Source organism: Nipponia nippon, unplaced genomic scaffold (genome assembly GCF_047370975.1).
Source record: "Nipponia nippon isolate SJK-2023a ecotype South Korea unplaced genomic scaffold, ASM4737097v1 scaffold_3, whole genome shotgun sequence".
NCBI lineage: Eukaryota > Metazoa > Chordata > Aves > Pelecaniformes > Threskiornithidae > Nipponia > Nipponia nippon.
This window is the reverse complement of record NW_028262347.1, coordinates 56,060,347-56,087,204: the sequence shown is the minus strand read 5'-3', so window position 1 is coordinate 56,087,204 and position 26,858 is coordinate 56,060,347. Positions and strand designations below refer to the sequence as shown.

General features: G+C 50.8%; 1 protein-coding gene across 2 annotated transcripts; it reads left to right on the top strand.

Annotated features, from left to right (window-relative positions):
* Positions 1–215: 215 nt before the first annotated feature.
* On the top strand, positions 216–26,724 carry SREBF2 (sterol regulatory element binding transcription factor 2). 2 transcript variants are annotated; one of them, XM_087765873.1, is made up of 19 exons: positions 216–420; positions 4,909–5,295; positions 6,237–6,418; positions 7,651–7,791; positions 9,620–9,841; positions 10,971–11,085; positions 11,294–11,475; positions 12,274–12,466; positions 13,455–13,636; positions 14,321–14,594; positions 15,579–15,748; positions 15,961–16,129; positions 16,699–16,822; positions 18,364–18,473; positions 19,786–19,918; positions 20,468–20,636; positions 21,532–21,717; positions 22,612–22,723; positions 23,400–26,724. In XM_087765873.1, the coding sequence occupies exons 1-19, from the start codon at positions 324–326 to the stop codon at positions 23,618–23,620; spliced, it is 3,369 nt and encodes a 1,122-aa protein (XP_087621999.1). In that variant the 5' UTR covers positions 216–323; the 3' UTR covers positions 23,621–26,724. The 2 variants fall into 2 exon arrangements, with proteins under 2 accessions (XP_087621999.1, XP_087622000.1); XM_087765874.1 differs by lacking the exon at positions 216–420 and adding an exon at positions 4,738–4,759.
* The last annotated feature ends 134 nt before the right edge of the window (positions 26,725–26,858 follow it).

The following is a 26,858-nucleotide window of genomic DNA, read 5'->3' as shown; positions in this document are numbered from 1 at the left end:
GCCGGCACCGCCCCCTCCCTCATGAATATTCCAACGAGGAGGGCGGGGCGCCCTATGCTAATGGCAGCTGCTGATCGCTGACGCGCCATCACACCACGCGCCGCCGCGGCCGTCGATTGGCCGGGGGCGACCTGGTCTCATTGACAACAAACCGCGGGGGGCGCGCGCGCGCCGCTGCCGTGGCGGCGGGCAGGTGGGGGCGGGGCCGCGGCCGCCAGCCGGCCGGGGCGGCCCAAGATGGCGCGGGGTCGGGGGCGCTCGCCGGCAGCCTCCGCTTGAGCGCCCGGGGCGGCGGCGGCGGGGCGCGGGGTTCATGCGAGAACATGGAGAACATGGTTTATGCGACAACATGGGATTCATGCGAGAACACGGAGAGCCTGACGGAGCTGGGCGACGAGCTCACCCTGGGCGACATCGACGGTGGGCGCCGCGGCGACGGGAGGGGAGGGGGATGGGGGGGGAAGGGGAGGGGGAGGCGGCACGCGTGGGCTCCCCCACGCGGGGTGTGGGGAGCTCTCGTGCTTCCCCGCGGGTCCGGGGCTGCCGGTGCCGCCCGGGGGGTAGGGTGCGTGGGGGGTGGGGTGGGTGTGTCGTGTGCGTGTCCCCCCACCCACGAGTGGGGAGTGGGGGTGCAGGGCGGCCGCACCGGCTTGGCCCCGCTTCCAGCGCGCGAGGGGGGGGGGGGGGGAGCGGGGAATCCCCCGTCCCGGGTGGGTCAAGGCGGGGGTGCGGGGCGCGTCCCGCCGGGCAGCGCTCGCCTGGCCAGCGGCCACGCGCGTTTCCGCGCGTGGCGCGGGCAGGCGATGGCAGCTCCGCACGGGGAGCGCTTTTGCGATGCTTTCGCGGGGCCGACCCACGCCCGGGGGGGCGTCGAGGCGGTGACCGCAAGAAGCCGCCGGGGGGGGGTGGGTGGGTGTGCGGGGTCCGAGCCCACGCAGCCGCCGCGCCCTTCCTCCCACGCGTGGCCGCTGCCGGCACGGGGGAGCGCTGGAGAAGGCAGCCACCGCGGCTCTCTTCTCCTGCCCCCCACCCGTGGGCTGCCTGGGGTTCCCCTCGTGTTTCCTCCTGGCTCTCTTAAAATCGGTGCTGAGCGACTGCCGGAGCTGTGCCCCCACTGGTGCCCGTGGGACCGCGCCGTGCCTCCACCGAAACAGGTGGAACTGCTTAAATTCCCCTTTTTTTACCCCCTGCCCGTGTCATCCTAAAACTTCACCACATCGGGGCCAGAGCTCAGGCCCGGGAGAAAATCCCCGTTTTCCACCCCAGCGCAGCAGAAGGAAGCGCCCACGCGCGACGCCTTGTTTCGCGTTTCCCAAGCAGCTCCTGAAAAGCCTTCAGAAGTGTAATTTCTCGACGAGCTCTGCTCCAGGCTGGGGCCGGGGACCTGGCTCCGCTCCCCTGCTCGGCGCGGCTGTAATCCCAAACGGAGCTCGGCGTTGGGGGGGTGATGTCTAAAGCATCCTTGTTTAGCGGTTAGGAGATAAAATTAAACTAGTGCTTTTAAGCTGTTAATTGCGATTGATTTGCAGTGCAGCTGGGGGGGGGAAATTTATACCTTTTTTTTTTTTTTCTTCATCATATGTAAAAGAAGGATATACTTTCTCATAGAGTAAGGGGCTTGTTGCTCATGAAGTCGATGGTGCAAATCGAAGGTGGTGTTTACTCCTGTTTAAGCACCACCTAATGACTTCTCAGAACGGGTACGGAAACGGAGACGAATTCCCGTGAACCCGGAGCCAGCTCCAGACGGCAGTGGGCCCGGGGAGGTGTGATTCAGAGCCATGAGTAACTTTGGAGAAAGAGCTTCACCTTCCTCCCCGGCTCCCGGGGTGGATTTTCCTGGGGGCGGGGGAGGTATACGACAATCCTGGGGGTTTTTTTTTTGTGCTCTGACATGGATTCATCTCAGGGGTTTGAAATCCTGCAAGGGTTTTGATTTGGTTTTTAAGTCGTCTTGTTGGCAGGTCTCCGCGTTCCTCTCCCGTTCAGGCTGAGGGACCCTCACCGCCTGCTGCACGGCTTTTGATTTTCCGCGGCGGAGGAGGAATGGCGCCGGTCCGGCGGATGCGCCGACGGCTCTGGGATGCCGGGGTCGTGCTCCAGGATGGGGTGAGAGGCTGGTCGGGGGGGTCCCGGCGCTGAGGCCAAGGTGTCCGGCTCTGCCTCCCACCCTGGCACAAGCTCCTCCGCCGGCCGCGGGCACCTCCTTGCTGGAAGGGCGCTGCCAGGTAACGCCGGAGAGCCAGGTCCGAGTCGGTCGTGGGTGTGAAGCACCACGTCTGGGTTCGGGGCGGAGAGGTTGCTTCTGTCAAGGCTGGGATCTCCACGGCTCTGTGTTTCTCAAAGCGCGGCGTCTCCAGCAGCACGAGGAGGAGCAGCCCGTCCGCAGGCTCCGAGCTGCCGCCTGGGAGAGGCAGCCAAAGCCCAGCCCTTGCCTTTCGGCCGGGTACTCGGGCGCGGGGCTAATGAAGTCCTCGGTGGGCTTGGTTTCGTAATACCTCGTTGGCGTTTTTTTAGCTTTGGGCTGGGCTGGGGTAGTTCTCTGCAGTAACGTCTCGCTCCACGTTAGGGACTGAGAACTCTGTTGGCGCTGAGGGTGCGGGTGATCTGGCGACGACGGGTTTATCACCGATAGCTGTCCTCCAAAAGCGCCCGAGCTTTCTAACAGCGAACGTAGAGACTCTCTCTGTTCTCTGTGTAGGCGAAGGTGTTTTGAAAAGAAAGAGATTCAGATTTTGGATGTTGCCGTTTCTCCTTTTTATTTTCCTTGTGTTGCTGCTAGGAAAACTCTTGGGCCCTTTAAAAGAAGCAGGTTTGATCCCCTGGCAGTCTATTTTTTAAGATTTAATCTTTAGGCTTCTTGCATTTAGTCAAAGTTAAGTCTATGATAAAGATGTGATATAACTTGTGAGAGCAAGAGTAGTTTTTTAAATAAGATATTAAATCTGATGTGTTGAGCACAATGTTCTTCAAAATACAGTACTTGAAATTTGGCTCTTACACTGGAATTTGCTCTTCCAGAGCGAATCTTGTCCGATTTATGTTTGTTCTCCACTTGCAGTAGTGCTGTCTGATAGTGAAATAGCGGTGCTATCAAATGAGGAGCTTGAGGAGTACGTAGTTGGGATTATCAAGTTTATCGTGTTGGGTGTTATTTAGGATGGTCTTAGCTGCAGTCGGTTGGAGGGTGAAAAGCTGCTTAATACCCTTCTAGATATTATGCAGAAGTGTTAATCTTTAAACAGCCTTCCTTGCTCCAGTAATGTTTTGTGAAAGTTTATGGAAGCATTGCATAAAAAAAAAAAATAAATCTTTTGTTCGTCTGGTTAAAAGCGGAGACAAAGGTTTGGTCGGGCTGGTCCCCGAGGGGGGCTGCCGCTCCGCGCTGGGGAACCGCGCGTCCCCGCTTACGGCCGGGTTGTAAATAGGTCAGCGGAGGACGCATCTCTCTCAAGCTCCTCCGTCCAACAGGCTCGAGTTCCTGAGAGCAGTGGTCGTGGTCGATGCTTAAATGTGTGTCAGGGTGTGGAGAGGTTGCTGTCGGAAGGGAAGAAGAGGAGCATCATAGAAATATGGTGAAACATTTGTTGAGGGAGCAAGAAGCTTGGAGGACGATCCCTTTGCTCCGTCTCAGGAGTGTCAGACAAATTAACTGGATAACGTGTGGGCGGCATTTCGGAGAAGCAAATTAATAGCCCTTTTATTGCTGGGACAATTTCCATGGAAACATTTTGTGACAAGTTTGCTTCTTTGAACCCCCTTCATAAACCACAGCAGCAACGTCATTCAGGTTTGTGGGTGAGAAAGCTCCTGGAGCAAGGAGCCCTTTGCTATATTTTTTCCTATAAATCAGAAATCTATTTTCTACTTTCTAAACCCGAACCCATTATTTAGTTATAAACCCTCCATTATGTTTGTGGGCCCCCTCCCTTTTCTCCTACTTCTGGAAAAAAAATAAACAGGGCTTTCAGAAAGCTGTGGAAGAGCCAGCGCAGCACGGGCAGATCCTGGGGTGGGGAAGGATGTCTGGCTCCTCACGCCACCGCCTGCACGCAGATCAGGGGAAGCGTTCAGGTAGCTTAAGGTGCATAATTGGATTAAATCGGATTAGACGGAGGGAAGAGGAAGCATCGCTTACGAACAATGATCTCTTGGTTGTGAAATTTTTTCCTCTGCAGGGGAGAGCTATAGCGTTGCAGTAGGAGCCTCTTGATGTGGGCTGATAAAATCCTGGAGAAGGCGGGATGGAGAGGAATTGCTGTGCAGTGAATGCAGGCAGGGGATAAATAGGCAAAAAAAAAAAAAAAAAGTTACTCTGGTGGTTTAAACCCATGCATGGATTTCTCCTGCTACAGTTCTATAAAGCGTTGTTTCCTTTAGTGGTTTTTTTCCCCAATTTCTGGTACCCTTGAAAGTAAAAAAAAGTTAAGATTAATTCTTATACCATTTCTTCATTTTCCAGATACTCAGTGAGGCAGGAGGGATAGGGGGTTGGAAAGCACGCTAAAAGTTGGGTGGGAGAATGGTTAGTGCTGGAATTGCGGAGGTGCTTGGTTTCTTCCTTCTGCAAGGATTAGACTGGAGCCGTCATGGAACGAGACTCTAATATTTTAGATATATTGGAGATGGCTTTAAGTTCTAGTCTATGCTTGGGTCCCGTAGTCTGGGAAAGTGTTGTAGGAGTCCTGTCTTTCCCCCTGAACAGCGGCAGCAGTGCCCCGCCACCGGCCACCTCTGGGTTTCTCTCTGGAGATGTTAGGTTGGTATCATATGTTCTCTGGAGGTTTTGAAGGAGCCAGAGCTCCCTTCTGTGCATGCACACCATCATTTGAGTCCTGATATAATGACAGGTGTCGAAGTATATGGGCAATAAAGTAGCATTGAACACATTTTCTTCTTTTTTTACAGAGATGCTGCAGTTCGTCAGTAACCAGGCAGGGGACTTCTCAGATCTGTTTTCGGATCACTTGTGTGGCACCTTCCAGGGCAGTGGCAGCGGCGGCAGCAGCAGTGGGACCCTGGAGCCGCAGTTGCAGCGGCCGTACAGCCAGGTGCAGCTCCAGCCCTTGCCGGCGTCCCCCGCCTCCCCCCAGCTGCAGAGCCTGCCGGTCAAAGCGGCGCAGGCAACACCTCCGGCCCCTCCGCGGTCGGCTCCCCTCCTTCAGCCCCGGCCCCCACTCCAGCCTCAGCTCCAGCAGCAGGCCGTGATGATTACACCGACGTTCAGCTCTGCTCCCCAGACGAGGATTATCCAGCAGCCAGTGATCTACCAGAATGCGGCCACAAGTTTCCAAGGTAGCAGTCGGGGTGCTCAGGCTACGGGTGTGCCTGGTGCACTCGTGATTTCGGGGTGCGCAGGTTACGGGTGTGCCTGGTGCACTCGTGATAAACGGTACTGGTGTTCACGCTCCAAAAGCATCCTCAGCCACCACAAGCCTGACAATCCTTCTTTTTTGGTGCTGTCTGTGGGGTGTCCCTTTTCCTGCCTACGTGGCTTTGGAGTTGGGGGAGCGTGAGAAACTGTCATAAATGAGATCTGAAGTCTTCGTGTGGCCTCCTGTGATCGTTGTCATCTTGCTGCTCTCCTCTGTTACAGTCTTCTCTCCTATGCTTCTTTGGAGGCCTGAGAAAAGTATGTCTCAAAAATGGTTGTCGGGAACCCTGTCCTCCGGCTGGTGGGTGCAGTAGGCAGATCCAGTTCTGAAGCTCTGGTCTGTCCCATGTGGCAGTCCGGAATGAAGGGCCATTTTAATTACCAAAGTCTCAAGTACAGTACTTGCCCTGAACAAAGATACCTGTAGGGAGGTTTAATGATGACCGGATCTTCCTTTGTGAATGCCGGTCATCTTGACCCTCTTCAGTAGGTGTTGATTCTTTATGTGATAAATAGGATCCTAGGGTCCACCAAGATCAGCAGGAGTGGGCAAGCGCTGTTTGGATGTACTGCGTAATGTCACTTGAGTAATGAGTCCTGTGCTATCAGACCAAAGGTTTTTGACTTTATTTGCTCTTAGCTGATCCTCTGTGACTCCTGGAAAGCTGCTATTCTAGATGCAGCCTCCTCTTGCAGGAGGCACCAAAGGAGCTGGAAGCTTCCCAAGGTGTGGGATGTGTTAGCTGAAGGCTGCCTACCGAGAAGCTCTGGGAAGAGGAGGAGTGAAGCTAGGAGCGTTTATGGGTTCCAGAACGGAGACCTGTGTCTCTGGACTATTCCTGACATCTCTTCTGCTTTTCAGTTCTCCAGCCTCAAGTCCAGAGCCTGGTGACGTCCTCCCAGGTTCAGCCAGTTACCATCCAGCAGCAAGTGCAGACTGTGCAGGCCCAGCGAGTGCTAACACAGGCCGCCAACGGCACCATCCAGACGATAACACCGGCCACGGTTCAGACAGTCGCTGCACCACAGGTCCAGCAAGTTCCAGTAAGTAAAAATGAGGAATGATACAGGGATCCAGCAGAAGAAGAAATTGCTTTTGTTGGGTCTGATCTCCTGCCTTGCCAGGGAAAAGGTGGTGAAGCTTGTGGGGCTGGAGGTCCTGGCTAGGATTGCTTTTGCAGAAACATTTTTGTGTGTGAGAGGTGTTTCTAGCCAGCCTGTGTTCCAGAAGCATTTTACTTCATGCAAGTCATGCGTGAGAGTTCCTTTTGTGAGCCGTGATGTGACTTCAAGTAGTGGGCAACGCTCAGAAACCCATTCCACTAAAACACCTGTGTAACTAAACTTGGTCTAAAATATTTTTGTAGCTTGGTTCTGTCAAACCGGATTGGAAACCTTACTTGAACAAGCTTTCTTTGACTTTTTCCTCCTTCTTTGCAAGTCTACCACCTCTACTGGGTCTTATAAGGGCCAGCTGATATATAGGAATGTTTTCTTCCAGTTCTTCTGCCACAGTTTCTTTGATCTTTTTGCTGCTACAGTGTCATGTGATTTTTGTTTTAAAACATACATATGAGTGAAAAAGCCTTGTGTTTCTTTGTATTGGATAAAAACATGGCTGGGGATACTCTCAATGTGGCAAAGTTGCTCTCGTTCAATTGTACTGTGCCATCTATAGTGTTCTCTTGTATTTGAGAGTCAACAAGGTATTTGAACAAGTAAGAGCAAGCTGTGTTATGGCAAGATAACTCACTATCGGTTTTGATCTGCTTGACATTCATGGTACAGATCCTTTTGGTGAAATCAGAGGGAGGAAAAGCTACTACAGGTATCTGGAAAGTGCTGTAGCCAAAGCAGGCTGTTCTAGCCATGTTAGACTCTGACTACTCAACCAGTTACTATAGAGAGCTAATTATAGGTGTAATTGGAGAGGAGGAGGGAACTTTTCCATCAGCTCTTTTGTGGTTTGGATTTTTTTTTTTTTACATGCTTGTTTACTTCTGGTGACTGATTTGAAAACCAATGTCCTGGTGGTTCCTCTGCTCCCCTTCCACCAGTGCTGTTTAGACCGTCTCATGGTCACAGTTTTTATCGGGGGGCTGACAAAAAACATCCAGGTGACGCAGGGCACAAGGTGAAAGAAATACTCACTCTGCTCTTTTGCTGTCCACTGAGATGTAAAGTTACAACTCTGTCATCGCTTACCTCTGGCTGCTGAAATCGGCAGAGAAATATGTGTCTACTCTCCCCTTCACCTGTAACTTTTTTCAACCTAGGTTCTGGTCCAACCTCAGATCATAAAAACGGACTCCCTTGTCTTGACAACCCTGAAAACGGACGGTAATCCCGTTATGGCCGCGGTACAGAACCCAACGCTGACAGCACTCACCGCTCCCATTCAGACCACGGCTCTGCAGGTAACGTACGGATGATGATGTTCTTCCTTCCCTCTCCTCGCCGACGTCCTTCCTTCTTAACGCAAGGAAGAGGCCTGGGCTTTAGTATTCTGTAGCGGTGCAAATGGGAGGGGTTTTGAGGGCTGCTCTAGACACGTCCAGAGTGAGTAATACCCTGTTTCTGCCAAGGCTAAACACACAGATTGTACTTTTTTGGCAGCCTCCCATGGCCAGTAAGCAAAGACCAAGGGCACATTTCTGTTTACCTTTTTCTGCTATTACAAGGAGAGGAATATGACCTAAAAATTCCATCCAGTTTTTAACCTCTGGAAGATAGTTGAAATGGAAAGGTGACTCACTCAGAATACCTGTGGAACTTCCTTTTCCCCCTCAGTAGCGACTAATAGCAGTATGTTGAATGTGAAAACTAATTAAGCTTCTTTTCAAAGGGCATTTGCAGTGAGGATTCAGTATAATCATTGGAGATGGCAGCTGTGCTTCATGGCCTCCACTTCTTATCAACTCGGAGAAACTTGGGCCCCCAAAGACGCATTTATTACGATCTTGTACATTTTGAACAGATATCTCTGTTCAAATATTTACTGGGGGAGATAAACTTGCAAGTCTGGACTTAAGTTTTGACTTCTTTTGCATGGCGTGGTAGGCTTCTTATGTACTTGTTAGCAGCCAGCTAAAATCTTAGCAGGCTAATGTTAGCAGGCTAAAATCTTCAATTAACCTCCTTGCTTTTAGGTGACGTTTTCACGCAGGGACGAGGCTTATGTGATTGTTTCTGTCTGAGACACAATCCGTAAAGCATTTTGAACACATTGAAATTTGGTGGAAATTAGCCAAGGAAAGGTGTAGGACTTAAATTCATTTATTTGTCAAGTTCCAGCTTGAAATGAAACTAAATTAATTTCTAATATCCCACTTAGAAGACTGTTTCAGAGTCAAAATTGTTCCTGAAGTTGCTCATGGCTAGTTTATTCTCATTTATGTTAGTCACTGTCTTTTGACAGAAATAACTCTTCCTCTCCATAACCACTTCCCTGATCCTTGGTGTACTTTAGAGAACACATGTACCCATCTCAATCTTGTTTTGCTGGGTTAAGCAGTCTGAACTTTATTTATTCCAACTGCTCTAGAAGCCCCTCCGTGCAACTGTTCTGGTGGGATTCATCATCTTTTATCATAGAGTACATACCGTTTTAGTTTGGTGTAGATGGTCTGTCCTATGTCTATATGTCCAAGTTTGAGCTTTTCACGCCACTGTATATCACTCATTGCCTTAGTTCCTTATCTTAAGGCATTTTTATAGCTTATGGATCTCTTTTTTTCCATTTAATCGAATTCAAATCAACTGCATTGCTCAAGCCAATGTTTGTTTTTTCCATAGTCAGGTGCTTTCTAACATTGCTGTTACCGGTTTGGAAGTAGCATTGCCTGTTGCTGATTTGATGACTTTATTTGTCCACAGAAAAGGTGGATTTGGACAATTGGGGTGTAAGGATTGTAGGAGCAAGGAGGAGCCTTGGTCTGTTTCTCTCTTTAGTGGATGATATTGGCAGAAGAGTGTTGATGCTCTTGGAGAACAAGAGATGTTCTTACTCCACAGTGACCAGTGTGGGAGGCAGAGTGGCAGATTTTTCCTGTGCTGCTGTGCCAGTGCTCGTGCCAGCTAAGGAAGATGGGAGGAAATTGGCATATCTCTTCTTTTCTGAGCTGTACAAACTTTTCCTGATTCTTCTTTTGTTTACTCCTTTTTCTTTTACCATCATAAACCTTATCTAAATTGGTTGATTGCTTGTGACACTTGTTACACATGGTCTTTGCATGGTCTTTGTAGACCCTCGTTGGGAGCAATGGGACCATTTTGACCACAATGCCGGTGATGGTGGGACAAGAAAAGATGCCTATCAAACAAGTTCCTGGGGGTGTCAAGCAACAAGAGCCACCTAAAGAAGGAGAGAGGAGAACAACTCACAACATCATTGAAAAGCGTTACCGGTCATCCATAAATGACAAGATCATTGAGCTGAAGGACCTTGTCATGGGGACAGATGCCAAGGTAAAGATGTGGAATAAGAGCAAACTTAGTGTCATAAATACTTTGTCTTCGGGTGCTCGTTGCTCTACCAAATGAAGCAGTTAGGTACGTGCGACTGTTAGTAATATGCACACATGTATTGGGATAAGACTGGTGAGGAACGCTTGTGTGATGGAAAGCTTGATAATTGTATTCAGGAAGGGTCACCTGTAAAATGTTAATTTTACTATGCTAGCGGTACTGTTTCTTGAAAATAAGCTATGCCTTATGCATTTGTTCTTATGTTAGACCTAACTTAAATAGGCTCTCTAGGTAGAATATCCAAGTGGATGTTTTGGTAACTCTGCCAAACCAGAGCTTGCTTAATTTCAGTTTCCTTTTCTGTCTGGCCGCAGTAGGGATGAGGTTTTACAGAGCTTTCCAGTTTGTGTCCTTTAGATACTGGGTTGTAAAAACTCCTGCTTGCTTAAATATTAGAAACTTTCTCACACCATGCATTCAGGGTTGTCCTATTCACTTTACCTTGTGCTGGCAGAGCAGGGCTACTATTCTTGATACCTTGCATGGTCTCTGTACAAATACATGCACTAGTGAAGTCACCTCCTATTGCTGGGTGGAATTGGAAGCTTACGTTTTAAAAACATTGGTAATGTGCAGTGGCTTCATAGTACTTTGGGCTTGTGTTTACAAGCTAAACTTGTCCGCTGCTGCTGGAAGCAAGTATTTTCATGGGGATGGCCAAGGGAGTGAGGCAAGGAGAGAACCACATATCTCAGAATTAAACAGTGAACGATGGTTAACAGACAGCAGAAGAGAGAGACTTACTTCAAAACTATGGTACTTTCAAAGGACTATTTCTGGCTGAAACCTAGATGTGAACTCTGTTGTAACTTGGATGTTAATCTGTTTCCACTGTACTATTTTTATGAGATCTTTGAGAGGCCCCAGTCCTTGTGTGTCTTTCAAAGTCTGATACCTTGCCCACAGAGTGTGCCCCGCTATTAGTTTCTTTGCAGCTGCTGAGTGGTCCTTTACACCCTTTTCTTTCTATCGCCACATGAAACAAAGGGTTGTGGTATCCCTACAAGCAGGAGCAACCCTTTGACACTTTTCATGTAAACTGCTTTCTGTACGTCTTAATTCCTTGCAGATGCACAAGTCTGGAGTCCTGAGAAAAGCCATCGATTACATTAAATACCTACAGCAGGCCAACCATAAGCTGAGGCAGGAGAACATGGTTCTGAAGCTGGCTAACCAAAAAAACAGTAAGTTGTGGAGGCTGTGCAGCTGGGGGGAGGCAGTCAGCATGAATGTAGGATGCCTCTTGCAGTTTCTTATCCTCGACAGAGGTAGATAACGTGCACGTTGCATCGATAGTGGCCAGTGTTATTCCAGGTGACGGAGCCAATCTGAGTGACACTGGCAGGATGCAGGATCGAGAAACACGTACATAATGCACTCTGATTTTTGCAGAGCTGTTGAAGGGCATTGACCTAAGCAGTCTGGTTGACACCGATGTGGATCTGAAGATTGATGACTTCAACCAGAACGTGCTGCTGATGTCTCCTCCAGCCTCTGACTCGGGATCCCAGGCTGGCTTCTCTCCCTATTCCATTGATTCAGAGCCAGGAAGCCCACTCCTTGATGATGCAAAGGTATTTGTGACTTCAGTTGTCAAATTCAAGGCATCTACTTCAAGAATGCATAAGGGCCAGAATTTAAATTCTCCTAATTCTCAAGAGCGGAACCAGCGGACATCTGGCAAGCAGATCTGTAGGGTCAGAGATCCTTTGTAAGGATGAGGAAGGTGCATGGGGGCGTTTTATCTTTTCTTAAATGATTCAGACTACTTCCTGAGTTGTATTATCTGAGCCGTACCTTAGCTGTGAGAAGAACTGTACTTAGCCTTCAGCCCCTGTAGAGTCTCTGTGGACTTACAGTGCATGTTCACGACCCAAAGAGCCCACGGCTTTCCGGGGATATATATGTCCAGTGAATAAAGCGGGAGAACTTGGAACTGGATGATGATATCAGCTATGGTTAATGAGACCATAAGTAACCACAGTAACAGAAAGCTGTTAGCTGTCTTCAGCTGACAGGTTTGTTTTGTGGATATCACAGAAGAAGTGGGTTTTCTGGGAGATCCTCAAAAAGAGTAAGGGCAGCAAAGGTTAATCCTAGCCTAAACCAGGGATCCAGTTAATGATAACTGAAATAACTGGGAGCAGAAGGAAGGTGAAGGCACTCAAATACTTCAGCCTTATCCTACTAAGCTAGGAAAAGCTTCACTGGAGTTTTTGCTGATCTTGATCTTAAAAGCAAATTTTAAAATGTGTTCTGTTTCTCCTTCTTCCCTACCCCTCCTTTGGCATAAGCATTTCTTGTTCTACAGAATGGTAAGCAGGCTTTTTTTTCCTCCTCTTACTTTTCTCTCCACTCCTGTTCCTTTGAAGGTTAAAGATGAGCCTGACTCTCCTCCTGTAGCCCTTGGTATGGTGGATCGCTCTCGAATACTCCTCTGTGCTCTCACGTTCCTTTGCCTTTCCTTCAATCCTCTGACATCCCTCCTGGACGCCCGAGGAACCCCGGAGTCTGACAGCCTGGTGCGCCACGGCTCTGGCAGGAATGTGCTGACCATTGAGTCAGGTAACGAACTGGAATAGTTTGGACCGTAGAAAGTGGCCAGGCTTACCTGGTCTCCCTAAAGACCATCTGCAGCTGTGACGGCTGCAGGTCACAAGGTGGACTGTCGATGTGATTTAGTAGGATGGTTTTGTGTGTTCAGGGAGTTGTACGACCTTTGTTTAATGCTTGGGGTGGGGTAGTAACTGCAGGGCTGGGCATGGGAGGAGAGCCAGCTGCGAGTGCTTGGACGCAGTTCCAGTTTACATCCATATCCAGCGTTCTTCTTGCACAAAACCAGCCATTGCTCAGCATGGTGAGGCAGAGGGGGCACCCCTTTGTAGCCCAGCAGCCTGGGCTCTCGGGATAGACCCTTGAAAAGCAGGTCAGGGTAAGGGGTGTCCTCCTGTCCTCACCAGTCTTTGAGGCATGTGCACTTTATATTTGTTTTTACGGTAACTGACTGATTTTTGTAACTTAATAATGAAGTAATAGGTGAAGAATTACTTCAGAAACACTGTTGCTGTAGGGTCTTGCAACTGGCTTGTTCAATACGCTTGCTCCGTAGTATTCATAGTTTAGAGTACAGCAGCTTAGGGGAGGGCAATGGATTCTGTAGGCATGCTGTCATTTCCTTGACTGGTAAGTATGCTTCCTTGGTGTCGCTTTGGAAACTTAATTAAGACCAGAAAATGACACTGAAGTATTGAGTACCCCTGGGTGTATCTGATAGAAAAATCAGAATACAAGGTACTCTAGGAAAACTAAGTGCTGACTCAGTTTTTTATAAATCAGTCTTGTAAAAATAACTTTTTATTTAGTTGGGAATGTTGTGGCTTGGATGAAGAGCTGTTGATACAGGTGTTTCCTGATTAAAATGCAGTCTTTGCAAAAGTTGATACCACATGTGGCAAGCGTAGCAAGACATCCTTCTGGGTCTGTGCTCGTCCTGTTGCTAGGCTCTCGGTGTCCAGATTAACTTTTAACTTTCCTTTTGGGATGTCCATTGCAGATGCGGGTGGTTGGTTTGGCTGGATGATGCCCACGCTGATCCTGTGGCTTGTGAATGGAGTGATCGTACTGAGCGTCTTCATAAAACTCCTTGTGCATGGAGAGCCGGTGACCCGGCTGCACTCAAGGTCATCGGTCACGTTCTGGAGGCATCGCAAGCAAGCGGACCTGGATTTGGCACGGGTAAAGTTGACTTGTCGTTTTGCATCAAACGCATCTTCTAGGAGGGGGTGTGGGTACGTGTGGCCTAGTGAGGCAGTGGCTTGGCACTTGCAAGAGCATGGTATTCCTCGAGTGGATTATCCTGTCTGATTTCGGAGAAGCTGGTGCTGGGTTGTCTTGAGTGGATTGCTGTCCTCCCTCAGCCTAAATTAGCGAGGCGTGGATGTCAGCATTGGAAGAGGCTCCTAACTTCTGTCCTTGTTCCTTGCTGCTGCATCTTGTAGCAATCTTTGGCAGCAAGGTCTTGGTTTTTGTCCAGAATCTGGCCTCTGCTGTGTCTGTTTGTCTACTGTCCTCCAGCCTCTTGGAAGTCTTCTCCATTGTTGAGGCAACATTTGGCTTTTGATACGGGGACCCTGAAACTTCCATATTGTCTGAGAAGGCAGAAAGCTCCTTTCGCCTTGTGCCGATGTGTCTCACAGGCAGTGCAGGATCAGAGCCGTGTGTGAAAAGATATGTGTAGGGCCAGATTTGAAGCTGGTGTAAATTGCCTTTATGTTTACTGGGACTATGTTGACTTCCCTTAGCTAAAGATCTTGTCCTAGCTTGCACATCACTTTGTCTTGCTCCCAATGCCAAGGAGGTCCCAAAGTGTCTCTGTGATGGTGGTTTTTGTTGTTGAACTTTTTGTCATGTTATTTGCAGGGGGATTTTGCTGCAGCTGCGTCAAACCTGCAGACTTGCCTGTCGGTACTTGGCCGAGCGCTGCCGGCTTCCCGCCTGGACTTGGCCTGCAGCCTGTCCTGGAACGTGATCCGCTATAGCCTGCAGAAGCTGGCGCTGGTGCGGTGGCTGCTGAAGAGGACTTCTCATCAGTGGCGGGCAAGGGAGGCCACTGCAGGCTTCGAGGACGAGGCCAAGACCAGCGCTCGGGATGCGGCTCTAGCGTATCACAAGCTCCATCAGCTCCACATAACGGGTAGGAGCAGAGGTGGCGGATCTGCTGTCCTTGTTTTGCCGGATGAGGGTGCTCAGAGCTGATCCTGGGGGATACAGGGAGAGCACTACGGCCTCCCTCCTCTGGGAGGGCTGCTGTTGGAAATTAGTCTGACAAATTTCAGGAGCCGCTTACTAAAACACAATGGGTTCATGCAATAAAAAGAGCTCTGTAAGAACAGCTGAAGCAACAGCAGTGTCTTGAGTTACATGTTTCCGAGTCTACAGAGGTGGCTGAGAGTCTTTCCCAAGCAGCAGTTGATTGAGCCCAATCACTTTCTGCTGCTGTTAAGGGCTTTTTTCATCCCTGTCACTTGGAAACGTGATGTGGAAGCAGGGGCTGGGGTTAATTGTTGGAAGAATTTAAATTTCCGAAGCTGTGTAGAGCACAGATTGCCAGTTGGTGTTGATATGCTTTGAAAACCTGGGTGTGTGCACATGTACTAAGGAAGCGCTTGAATGTTCTTTGTGAATGGTTGTTTTTGCCGTTTCCTTGGCAAACCAATTTTCAATGTTAATAGGCTCTGAGCACATCAGAAATCCAAGCTGAACTTCCCTCTGCCTAATCGTGCTGTGTGAATTGCAGCCATGCCACCAGGGATAAGTACTTGTCCTTAATATTACCTGTGTAGGTACAGGTGTGGACTGCAAAGGAGTTAAGTTTTAAGATAGTGATGAATATAGCGAGACAAAATTTGCTGATGATTTTATCCTAACTGGTTTAGCTATACAGGGCTTTCTCACAGAAGCAAAGCTGTGGATGGCAACCTTGGTAACCGTGGAGGGAAGACTTGGTTACAGTTGTTCTGTTACCTGAATACAAAGTAGGCAGACGATGTTGTAAACTTCTTGGGTCAACAGGTTCTCATTGTCTCTTTAGGATAGTAGCCCTGCAAGTCACAGTAGTACTTAGTAGCTGGTACTACTGCATTAAAAGTTAACACTTTTCCTTTCCCTTCTGGTGCAGGTAAACTTCCCTCCAGCTCAGCTTACTCGGGCTTGCACATGGCCCTGTGCGCTGTGAATCTGGCTGAGTGCGCAGAAGAAAAGATCCCACCCAGCACGATGGCAGAAATCCACCTGACGGCTGCGGTTGGCTTGAAAACCCGCTGCGGAGGCAAGCTTGGCTTCCTAGCGGTGAGTTGTTGTCTCCTCTCCCATCATACCTCCAAGCAGAGCTCTAGGAAGGCCTGCAAGCTGGCATTGCTGTAGCTCAGGGGATCTGCTAGCACTACAATTACAATATGGCCTGCAATTATGAAATGAGCTGTAATTATGATATGACCTTTGTTCCTTGGTGGTGGGTCTCCCTGGGCACTGTTCTCAATCTTAGCCTCTCCTTTCCCCAGAGCTACTTTCTAAGCCAAGCTCAAAGCCTGTGCAGCTCGGAGCGGAGTGCCATTCCTGACTCGTTGCGTTGGCTGTGCCATCCCCTGGGACAGAAGTTTTTTGTGGAGCGAAGCTGGACGGTGAAGTCCGCTGCAAAGGAGAGCCTGTACTGCACCCAAAGGAACCCTGGTGAGAGCCGCTTGTGTCCTGAGTGTGTGGCCTCCCAGCACTTCAAGCCTGGCAGTCCCTCTGCCTCTGGGACCAAAGCGGGTGTCGTGTTTGAGAGCGTGCTCTTGTATGTCCTCCCTGCTTGTGGTCTTGATGGACAAGAGGGGCTGTGGAGCTGAGAGACGCCTTCTCAGCCTGCAGGAGATGGCTCTCTTCCCTTTGTGTACTGTGCTGTGTCTTTATATGCTGGAACACAACCTGGATGTGGCCCTGAATGTCTCGGGGGTGACTGTGGAGTGACTGAGGTTTATCCTCCACAGAGCAGTGTTGTCACTGTTTTGCTGAGTGGCTGAAGTGCCACAAGGATGTTTGGCCAAGGGCTGCAGCTTTTAATGGCTAATGAGTAAGAATGGTAGTTAAAAAGGCCCTGAAACTTAGTCTTTAGAAAGCTTTGCGTTAATTCCTCAAGAATTTAGCTCTACTGCTTTTCCTCTTGCTCCTACATTTTTGATTCTTCATTTTGGTCATGTTGGGAGGTGGCTATCATTCTATGCAAGTGAAATGGTTTGTTTTTTTTAATTCCTCTCCAGCGGATCCCATTGCACAAGTTCATCAGGCATTTTGTGAGAACCTGCTAGAGCGAGCAGTGGATTCACTTGTGAAGCCTCAGACTAGGAAAGAGATAGTGGGACAAGAGGAGGAGGAGGAGCCATGGTAAGTTTGTGTGCTGCACTGGGGACTGCTGGCCACAGCTGCAGGCTCTGAGGCAGAGCTCATAACCGTTGACTGAGTGCTCTGGGGCACACTGAGCCTTATTAAAGGCTTATTAAAGTCCTTATTAAAGACTTGAAATGACAACATAAGTCTGACCACCGCAGCTTATTAGATGGGTGAGCTCTACCTCTTCATATTAAAACCTCTGAAGTCAAAGGTGAACCCAGGTGTGGTAAGGGTTTTTGGCGTCAGCTGGCATAGTGCTGGTTGATTCCTGAACTGGATGGATGGCGCTTTCTCTGCTGACAAAGTTTAATGTTCAGGAATACTAAAACTAGTGTGAACCTACCACTTCTATAGACCAGAACATACGTCCAGGCCTCTAAGAGCATGAAGGTCTGGCATGTCAGAGTGACCCCACCACCTCGCTACATTATGTATGAGGGTGTTCTCCTAACTCAACAGAGTGCCACACTTACCAGCAGTGAAAAATCAAACCGTGTGGCGAGAGTGGGAGAGAAGATGTTGGCTGAAATTGTCCTTGGCTTCTGCAAGCTCTGTGACCAAATGAAAGGGGCTGATAGGTAGGAATCGGAGCAGCTCTTTCCTGGACTCGGCAGGAAGCAGAGTCCCAGCCTTTTCCAGCAATTCTGCACTGTTTCTAGCTGATCTCCAGATTTGCTGGTGCCAGGCAAATGCTGTGTAAATATATGGGAAGCTCTGTAAGTATCCTGTCCCCAAAAAGTGTGGGTAAAAGCCTCAAATGGGGAGGTAAGCCGGTTTCCCTACCTGTGTAGGGAAAGCATTGCACATTTAGCTTTTTTTTCCCCCCAATCTCACGTCTGTTTTCTAGCATCATTGCAGAGAATGAGCAGCCGTTTGGTCTAATTGCTTGCACAGTACAAAAGCTTGTGATCAGGTGCTGCTGTTGATGATGAGAGAAGGTAGCAGGATTTGTGTTAAGTGAGGTGGATTGTCAATATACTTGTGGGAGTCCTGTCTCGTGGGAGGGGCTAGCTTTAGTAACACAGCAAGCCTCTCTCCCGCCCCCAAGGGTAAATCAAGATCTTCAGTCCAGGAAATCAGATCATTACCACATGCGCTGCTTTGACCAACGCTATGAATGCGTTGTCGCTTGCATTCATATATATTTGCGTATATGGAAATAGTCATTCACAGAAGTGTGGTTCAGCCTCTTTTGGAGGCAGTGATTGAAAAGGAGTCTGTAATCAGCTTGTAACATATGTCCAGCATCTCTGTAGTCGAGGTGAGACTCCCGGGGTTGACTCTAGTTCTGTGCTGGTCTCCTTGCATGGGGAGATGTGAGGCTACTCCTCCCTGAGCATCAGTCTGTGCGCTTCCACTCTCAGGGCGGTCTCTTCAGTCTGGCGGTGTTGTGTTACTTGTAGATCTTGAACTTTCTGCTGGCTTAATGGGTCAACATCATTTAAAAATGCCTTGTGACTGATGAGAAACGCCTTCAGGCTTTGGTATCTCCTGTTTGACAGCATAGTGAAGGTCTGCCTTGCTTCTTGTTTCAGCGAGTTCTCCGGTGCCATGGAGTACCTGAAATTGCTCAACTCTTTCTTGGACTCGATGGGAAGTGGAGCCCCACCCTTTGCCAGCAATTCTGTACTCAAGTCCGCCCTGGGTAAGTCTGGCAGAACCAAAGCTCTCCCAGCTGCAGGAACTACTGCTGCTAAGTGTTCCCTCTCTCCCCACCACCTCTCAAACTCTAGGCAAGGAGAAATGCAGTCCTTGGAGTGAGACTTGATTGCTGAGCAGCAGCACACCACAGTGTGGTACTACAGCAGCTCAGACTGGAAGAGGGTGGTTGAGAAGGCTCGTAAATTCGTCTGTGTGTTGTAATGCTGGGTGCCCAGGTGGGACTGCAGTTATTTGTGTTGCTGGGCACGTTCCAAGCTGAACCCTGTGCCCTCACCTGAGAGCTTGTTCCTGGCAAGGCAAAGCGAGAGGAAGGGTGTAGCGTATAAACCAGCATAGCAGTGTTGCAGTTGAGGTACAGGAAGGTTTTTTTCCACTTAATTACCTATTGGACCAAATATAGGTTGACCTCGCTTTCACAGCAGCTGTCATGTATATTCCTCAGTCTCCAGAGACGTGCAGCCCCTGCTGTAGACAAGCTCTGGGCATCTATTGGGAGGTGCTTGCTTTGGTCCCTTGGTGTATATTTAGCGGGACAATGAGAGCTGTAGAATCCCTCTGAGCCATGCACTCATCTGGGCTTGGCTGGTAGCAGGCTGCTGGAGTATTCATCTTGCTTGGTGTTGGTACAGACAGCACCTGGCAGCTCACCAGGATGCTGCTGGAGCTTTAGACACAGACTAACTGTGCTGTACCTAAAATGTGTAGAGCAAACATAGAAGGAAAACTAGATACTTCTTTTTCAAGGGATTGTTTTTTTTGTATAAAGGGAAGTCTATGTTTGGGTCAATATTGTCATGAAATTTAAAAGCAGCTCACAGTAGCAGAGCCTATGTCCTTTGGCCCTGGATAGGCTTTGGGAAGTTTTTGAGGGGATGTTAAAAAATGGAGGAAGTGCTACAGGGAACCTGATGTATTATTTACTAGCTTGATGGTGACTAGTGCCAAGGCACGGTATATACAAGCAGAGGTGTTACTTTGGGATGGTGAATGGAGATCCTTGTCAGGAAGAAAATCAACAGATTTCTAGACGAGTAGACACAGTAAGTTCTTGTTGACAAGATACAAACTCGGCGCCCAAAACTCTGTGGTCAGATGTAGAGTGTTTGCAAGTCCCTTTGTGTTCCTGCAGCATGTTTCAGCATTTACCCAGGCAGGTGCATTCCCATGGGATCAGTTTGGGCTCGTTGGCATCGATGTTGGCAGAAGGCAAGGGCATGTGACACCTGCCCGCTTCTCCGAGGGGGAAGGAGCCGGGTGTCCTCTCCTGGGTTGCAGCTTGTGATTCTGTTTCACAGGCCCCGATGTGGTGTGCAGATGGTGGTCAGCAGCGGTGGCTATGGCAATTGGTTGGCTCAGAGGGGACGACGCAGCCGTGAGGTCACATTTCGCAGAAGTGGAGCGTATGCCAAAATCCCTGGAGATGTCAGAGTGCGTAGGCCTCGTACGACTTTCAAGCCCTGCTCCTTCTAAACAGGAGCAGCTCTTCCCCTGACCCGTCCTGTGGGCTACCCCTACCTGTGCTCTGGAGTTGCACATCTCTTGTGCTCTGGGATGCAATAATGCACCATGCTCAGAAATTGACGTGTAGATCAAGGCTTGAAGGCTGATATTAGAACTGTGGTCTGGAAGCGTCAGAATTTCTTCTTTAGGGATGTCTTTTGGCTTTGTTCTATTTGCACAGCCTCCCGCCTTCCAAAATCAAACAACAAAACTCACGCACTGATGGAAAGGCTAGTGTCACCATCTTGGTTCTTTTGCTTTAAAGCTTCTTAGCCGGTTCCCTTCCATTTTTCTGAGCAGTCTGTGTAGGTGAGGAACAATTTCCATCTTTTTTTCTCTCTCAGAAATGATATCTATGCTCTTGAAGATGGGAGGGTGAAAGCTGATGCTGGCTGCTGCTTGAGCTCAGCTCCTGGGGCTGCCCTGTGGCAGCATGACATGGTACTGCTTGGAAACAGCATTCTCTTTCTTTTTCAGGAATGCCCTAGTGAAAGCTACCTTCTACGTGTGTAAAGCCATGCAGGCCTCGCTGTCTGGGAAGGCAGATGGACAGCAGAGCTCCCTGGGTCACTGCGAGAGGGCCAGCAGTCAGTTATGGAACAGCCTCAACATGAGCAGCGGCGTCTCCAGCACCGTCCTCAACAATGTAAGAGCTATAAGCCCCGGGATAACACGTGGTCCGTTTTAGTTGTGAGGTTGGTCTTGCTGCAGGTGTTTCACTTCCCTATTGTCTGTATCTGAACCCTCTACAGCAAAAGTGGGACTGTGCCGTGCCATTCCTGAGTTCATGTGGGGCTTGTGGAGCTTGTTTCTCTTCTTTGCAGGGTTACCTAAAGCTGGAGCTTCCCCGCGTGGCATATGGGACGCAGTTCTGGTCCCTTCTGTTGCTCCTGGGTGGCAGCTGTAGTGCATTGTAGTTGCATTGCATGTTGTGGCAGTAACTGTGCAATGTTTCTGCAGTGCAGTACAGAGGCACTCTCTGGTTCGGCAGCGCGGGTAGAGTACCCTAAGAGCAACTAGGACAGCGAGCGATGCTAGAGGGCAGCAGCAGATGGGGAAAAGGGATTTGCACAGCCACTGTGGGCTGTGTCAAGACTGCCTTTTTTTTCTCTGCAGGTAGTAAGGCTGTCTTTGCTGTTTCCCATTAGTTAGTATCGCTGTTTGGGCAGGAAAGCCTTTGCAGAAGGCTGGGGCATTGGTGGTACAGTATCCCCTTGGCGCATCTTGTCTGGAGTGGGGTCGGGGTCAGCCTTGCAGAGGTGTTGGCCCTCTTGGAGGGGACAGCCGCTCCTCAGGTGCAGCCTGGCGTGCGTTCCTTAGGCTGGACCTCTTGGTGCTGGGCCCCAGAGATGCCGATTGGGCAAAAGGCAAAGTCTTGTTCCCTTTGGTGCATCGTGGTGGGGCAACTCGGCTGGGAGGGCAGGAGGTGCTGCGGCTGCCCTCCCGTGGGCTGTGTCAGCAGCTGTGTAGCAAATGGCCTGTTACTCGCCTGATGGGTTGTGTTAATAAGCGTGTGTGCCTGGGCCCCCTGGCTCTTGCAGATGATCCAGCTGCTGGCCTGTGACTTGCTGCTCTCTCTCCGCACCAGCCTGTGGCAGAAGCAGGCGAACGCCAGCCAGGCCCTGGGTGAGACCTACCATGCCTCGGCCCCCGAGCTGACGGGCTTCCAGCGCGACCTCGGCAGCCTCCGCAAGCTGGCCCATGGCTTCAGGCCCGCCTATCGCAAGGTGATGGCTTGCCTCCCTTGCCCGCTCCACTTAGCTATAGCCCTTCCCGGGAGGGTGACGGGGAAGCTGCAGGCCTTGGAAATGTAGGGTGTATGTGGGCTGGAGTAGCTTGGGCACTTGGGGTGGGATGGTCTGCCACCAGCAGCCTCCATACTTTCTCTTGGTGGTTGATGAGGGAGGTTCCCATGGGAGTCCGGTGCATGTGGGGAGGTGTCTGCCTTAGTTTCTACCTAGAAGACCATCAGCACGTCTGTATTGCCAAGCAAATACCATGGTGTCCTGTCCCTTAATGTGGCTTCAGACCAGGTCAGTCCCTCCAGGGAGTGTGGAAGGAGGCTTCCTCAGCCATGTTGGCTCTGCGGGTAGCCAGGGCGTCAGATGCCTTCTGCACCTGTAGAGCACCAGGTGCTTCTTTGGGGGTTTCCCTCCACTTCTGTTCTGTTTAGTTTGTCTAGTTTTAAACCTCTGTAGAGGAAGTGTAGAGACAACGAGAGAGTTGTCCTGGTATTGTCCAAACTGGTTTTCAAAGTTTGATGCTGTTACCAGAGTGCTGCACTAGCAGCTTGGGGTGAGATGCCCCCCCTGGGCCAGAGTGCCAGGGTTTGCTCTCCTATTTTCCACCCTGTTCCCTGCTCTCGTTCCTCCCCCTTTCCAGGCCACTCACAGTTATGTGTCAAAGCTTCCCCCACACACACACGGTTGCAGGTCTGACCTGCAAGTTCCCCAGAGACAGGTGGGAAGATGAGGGAGGACCATGCAAGTGGGTCTATCTTGTTGTCGAGGCATCAGTGCTCCGCTCTCGAAATGCGGTGGCTGAGGGATGACGCGAGTTCAGCTGCAGCATCACCCCCGTGCCAGCCTGCCTCTCACCCCCTGTCCTGCCTTCCCTTCCAGGTCTTCCTCCATGAGGCCACCGTGCGCCTGATGGCGGGTGCCAGCCCTACCCGCACCCACCAGCTGCTGGAGCACAGCTTGAGGCGACGCACGCCCCAGAGCAGCAAGCAAGGTTGGCCCTGGGGCCCGGGCAGCGACCCACTGCCTGTGGGGCTGGGAGGGGGCAGCACTTGGGCAAAGTGGGGGGGCATAGCTGCAGCCTGCAGCCTCTTCCCCATGTCTGAGGCTCAGGATAACGAGCTCCTATCAGCCTATGGCTCATGGCGATGCTTCTGCCATGCTCTCTACAAGTTGGCCAACATGAGCTGCCAGCCCTGGGCTGGAGGTGTTGGCAAATAGGCTGGAAAACATTTGCCTTCGTGCAGCCACGCATGCACAAAACAGCAGGCTGGAGTTCGGGGCGATCAATGCAAAGGCAGAAGCCAGGAATCCTAAAGGGGAGAGCCAAGAGATGTGGTGCTGGTTATAAAATCCCTTGGGGGTTTAAGGAAATGGGCAGGTGTCTGTGCCGGTGCTGGGATGAGCCCTAGGAAGTGAAGTGAAAGGGACCATCTCTGTAGAAGACAGGATTGCCAGTCCCTGCCTGACTCCAGCTCAGACTGTTCTCCCCTGCCAGCCTAAAGCAGCTGCTTGGGGATCCACAGGGTGCCCCTCACTTTTGGCACAGCTGGGGGACGCCAGCCAGGGATGCCTGTGCTAACTGGTGCCAGTCGAGGGCCTGCATGGCGGGGTTTCATCATGCAGGCGGTAGCTTCATCATGAGCTTTCTCTCTCGTCTTTGCACGTAGGTGAACTGGACACGCTGCCAGGCCAGAGGGAGCGAGCCACGGCCATCCTGTTGGCCTGCCGCCATCTCCCCCTCTCCTTCCTCTCCTCCCCGGGCCAGCGAGCGGTCCTGCTGGCTGAGGCTGCCCGCACCCTGGAGAAGGTGGGGGACAAGCGCTCCTGCAATGACTGCCAGCAGATGATTGTCAAACTGAGTGGGGGCACAGCCATCGCCGCCTCCTAATGCCAGCGTGGGGCCGCCTCGTGCAAAGACAAGCCTAGTCGACGATCGGCCTGGACTTCCCTTCTGGAGCTTAAAAAAAAAAAAAAAAAAAAAGTGCTAGGTTAGGGCTGTGCTGGTGGGATGACGATGGGGTGGGAGAGGGAGGGTTTTGGTTTTGTTTCGCGTTTTTAACTTGCCCCAGGTTTAGTTTTATTAGCCATGTTGCTTGTTCTCAGGCACTGCAGCAGAAATCTGTCTAGTTGTGGTTTTTGTGACTGTGCCTGGGGCTGTTGGGAAGTGCTGCCCTGACCTGGAGCCCCCATCCCTGCTGCGGGGAGAAGCCCACAAGCCCAAGGCATAGAGAAGTGGCATATCCCCTGTCTGTCCTCAGGGGCATCTTGTTCCCTTCCCAGACACCTCTGTGGAAAGAAACCTTTGGGGAGGGCAGAGGATCCGCTCGAGCCTTGCCCCGCGGGGCTGCTGAGGTCTGGGGCTGTTCCCAAGAGAGGGGGAGAAGGCACCAGCTTTCCTTGAGCTGTGTGTCAGGAAACTGAAGCCCCCTAGACCCAACTTACAGAGGTGCTCTGGGAGTATCACTTGGGGCCAGTCCTGCCTGGCAAATTTCTCTACGGTTTTTATACAGATTTTTTTTATAGGAGTGTTTGTGGCTTTACAAAAACATAGGGAACGATGCAGCAGATTTCACTTCGTCTCCACTTCATGCGCCTCCTTCCTGTGATAGCCACCTCTGGTTTTTGACGGGGGGGCTGGGTTTGTGGCAGCCTACAACAGGCAGAGCCTTGCAGAAGGTCAGGGCATCCCTGGTCATCTGGTGCTGGGTGGCAGCAGAGGTGGACGTGCAGCACCCTGCACTTGGCGTGAAGGGTGAATGCTTTTCTGGTGCCTTTTTGTTGATGCAGAAACAATTCTTAGAAACAGTTTTTCTTCTTTTACTCAACTCCCAGTCCCAGAACTTCTGTCTTCAGGTGTTTCTCCTTCCATTCTCCAACTGCTCAACATAAACTGAGCTCCTGCAGGGACTGGGAGGCACTGGTTCAGAGTCTCCCAGCTCTGTTACCATCGCTATTCAGAGCAGTTTGACTTGCAGGTGTTGAATCGCCTGTGATTTTCCAAGGGCAGGGGACAGATCGGGAACAAGGAGGGAACGGTTTGCCCTCTTCCTCTCTGCTGTTCCTGTTGCATCTCTCCAAAGAAGTGCAAAGCGGTTGCCCTCTCACACGTGCAAATGTGGACGCCCGCCTTTGGCAGGTGGGCATTGCTGTTTCTCCCTGTGCGTGGCCAGCGTGTGCTCTGTGTTGGCAGCTAGAAGCACTTGGATACGGGCAGCAGCCCAATCCTATGCTGTCCCAGTCAGGCCCATACAGCCTGGCTCCTGCAAAATCAGAACTCGAGCTGTTTTGCAAGAGGCTTCTATATGTATCCAGCTTTTGCAGAGGGACGCGAGAGCTTGAGCTCCTTCCAAAATAAGGGGAAAAAGGTGGGGGCTTGTTCTTTCACTTTGCACAGGGTCTTTTGGCATCTGGGAGGGAGATTTCATGTGCTGCAGGAATTGAATACAAGTAAGGCTAGTCCTAGAGTTGCCTGGCTTCAACAAGGTGGAAACTGGGGCCGGGAGAAACCTGTCTCCCAGCAAAGCCTGTTCCCAGTGACTCTGGGAACCTATAGCTGCCAACAAAAGTGTCAGGACCAGAAGACGCTTCCCTCCCTCCCCGACTTGATTTGGGGAATAGCTGGTGGGCACCCAGCTGCAATGGCTGGCGGCCTGTGCTTCTCACCCTACCAGCAGGCAGGGGGGGTCCCTTGCTCCCAGTGTCAGCAGTCGGAGGGGAGCTCGTCCTTTGAGGGGGAGAGGTTGCTCTTGCCAGTCTTCGATCAGTGTAGGGGATGCTCTGGGGGCAGCCACTTCTGCTTTGAGCGGGTATCCACTTAGAACAGCAGAACAGCTCTTGGGTTTGGGTGGGTTTTGATTGCCCATCCCAAGTTTCCTAGCTTATCTGTGATCCTGTTTTGGGGGGTGGATCACATCCTCCTACTTTTTCTCCTCTTAAGTGGCTCTCACACTGTCTTCCCGGTGGTGGGTTTTTCCTAAAATACAGAAACTCCTTACCTGTGGCAACCTCTGAGTTATTTCGCATTTCCCCAGATCCGCGTCCAACACGTGGGAAGTTGTGCTTTAGTAAAAGAGGAAGCCGAGACTTTTGGGAAACGGAGATGCTGAGGCTTCACTCTGTCGCTAAGGGTGGACCGAGTCCTGGGGGATGGGCTGCAGGGAGTGCGGGCTGGGCTGGGGGTGGGAGGCTGCTGGGCTGAAACCCTGGTGGCTCATGGTGTGATCCACAGAGGGCCCTAGCGCTGCTGGTGCTTCTCTCCCCTCCAGGGCGAGCGGTCTTTGCCCTGTTTTTTCTACACTGTTGATAAATTTGCTGCCCATCCGTTCCTACAACTTTTTTTTTATATGTGTGTGTATATACTGTAACTTTTTTTTTGTTGTTTGCGGGTGGGAGGAGGTGGTTTTCTGGATTATGTGAAGAAAGTCTATTTATCCACATGGAGTTCGGGGTAGGGATGCTTTATGAAATGAGGTGCAACTGGTGGTGGGGACGTTCCCCAGGGAACATATCTGCTGTCTGAAAACCCTGTTCCAGGGCTCGTGAGCACGTTACCTAATAAAGGTGAGCGTTACCACCATCTCCCGCCTGCCCTTTCTCTCAGCCCTCTTCATCCCACCCAGCAGCTGCTCTTATGCATAGGTGAGCCTGAAACGTCCTTCAGAGCCATCCCACCACACAAGTGCCTCAGGAAGCTGCGAGTCCTTTGTCCAGATAACCTGGAACATGGAGCTGTACGGTTTGCAATGAAAGACGGTCCCTCGGTGGAGCAAGTGTGGTGTCTCTGCGCTCCTTTGGAAGCAACCCAAGAGGCTGATGGCTTGAGCAGAGCCAAGCAAGGTAGAGCTGGGCCAGAAGCTTGCAATTTTAGGAGCATCTATGTGGGAGGAAAGCTTTTACCTGACCTTGCTCGGAACAATGTCCTTTCACTCCGTCTCTTTGTTTCTGCTCCTCCTGGTAAAACTCTGTCAGAACCATTAAACTTCAGACAGCGGAGATCTGTTTGGTTTTCGTGTAGCTGCTTGAAGGGTTTTGCAGTTGGCCCTGGAAGCTGTGCCCCCACCATGTCCCTTATTGGGGGCAGGGGTTCCCCAGGCCCTATGGGACTGAGCTGTGCACTCTGCTGCCCG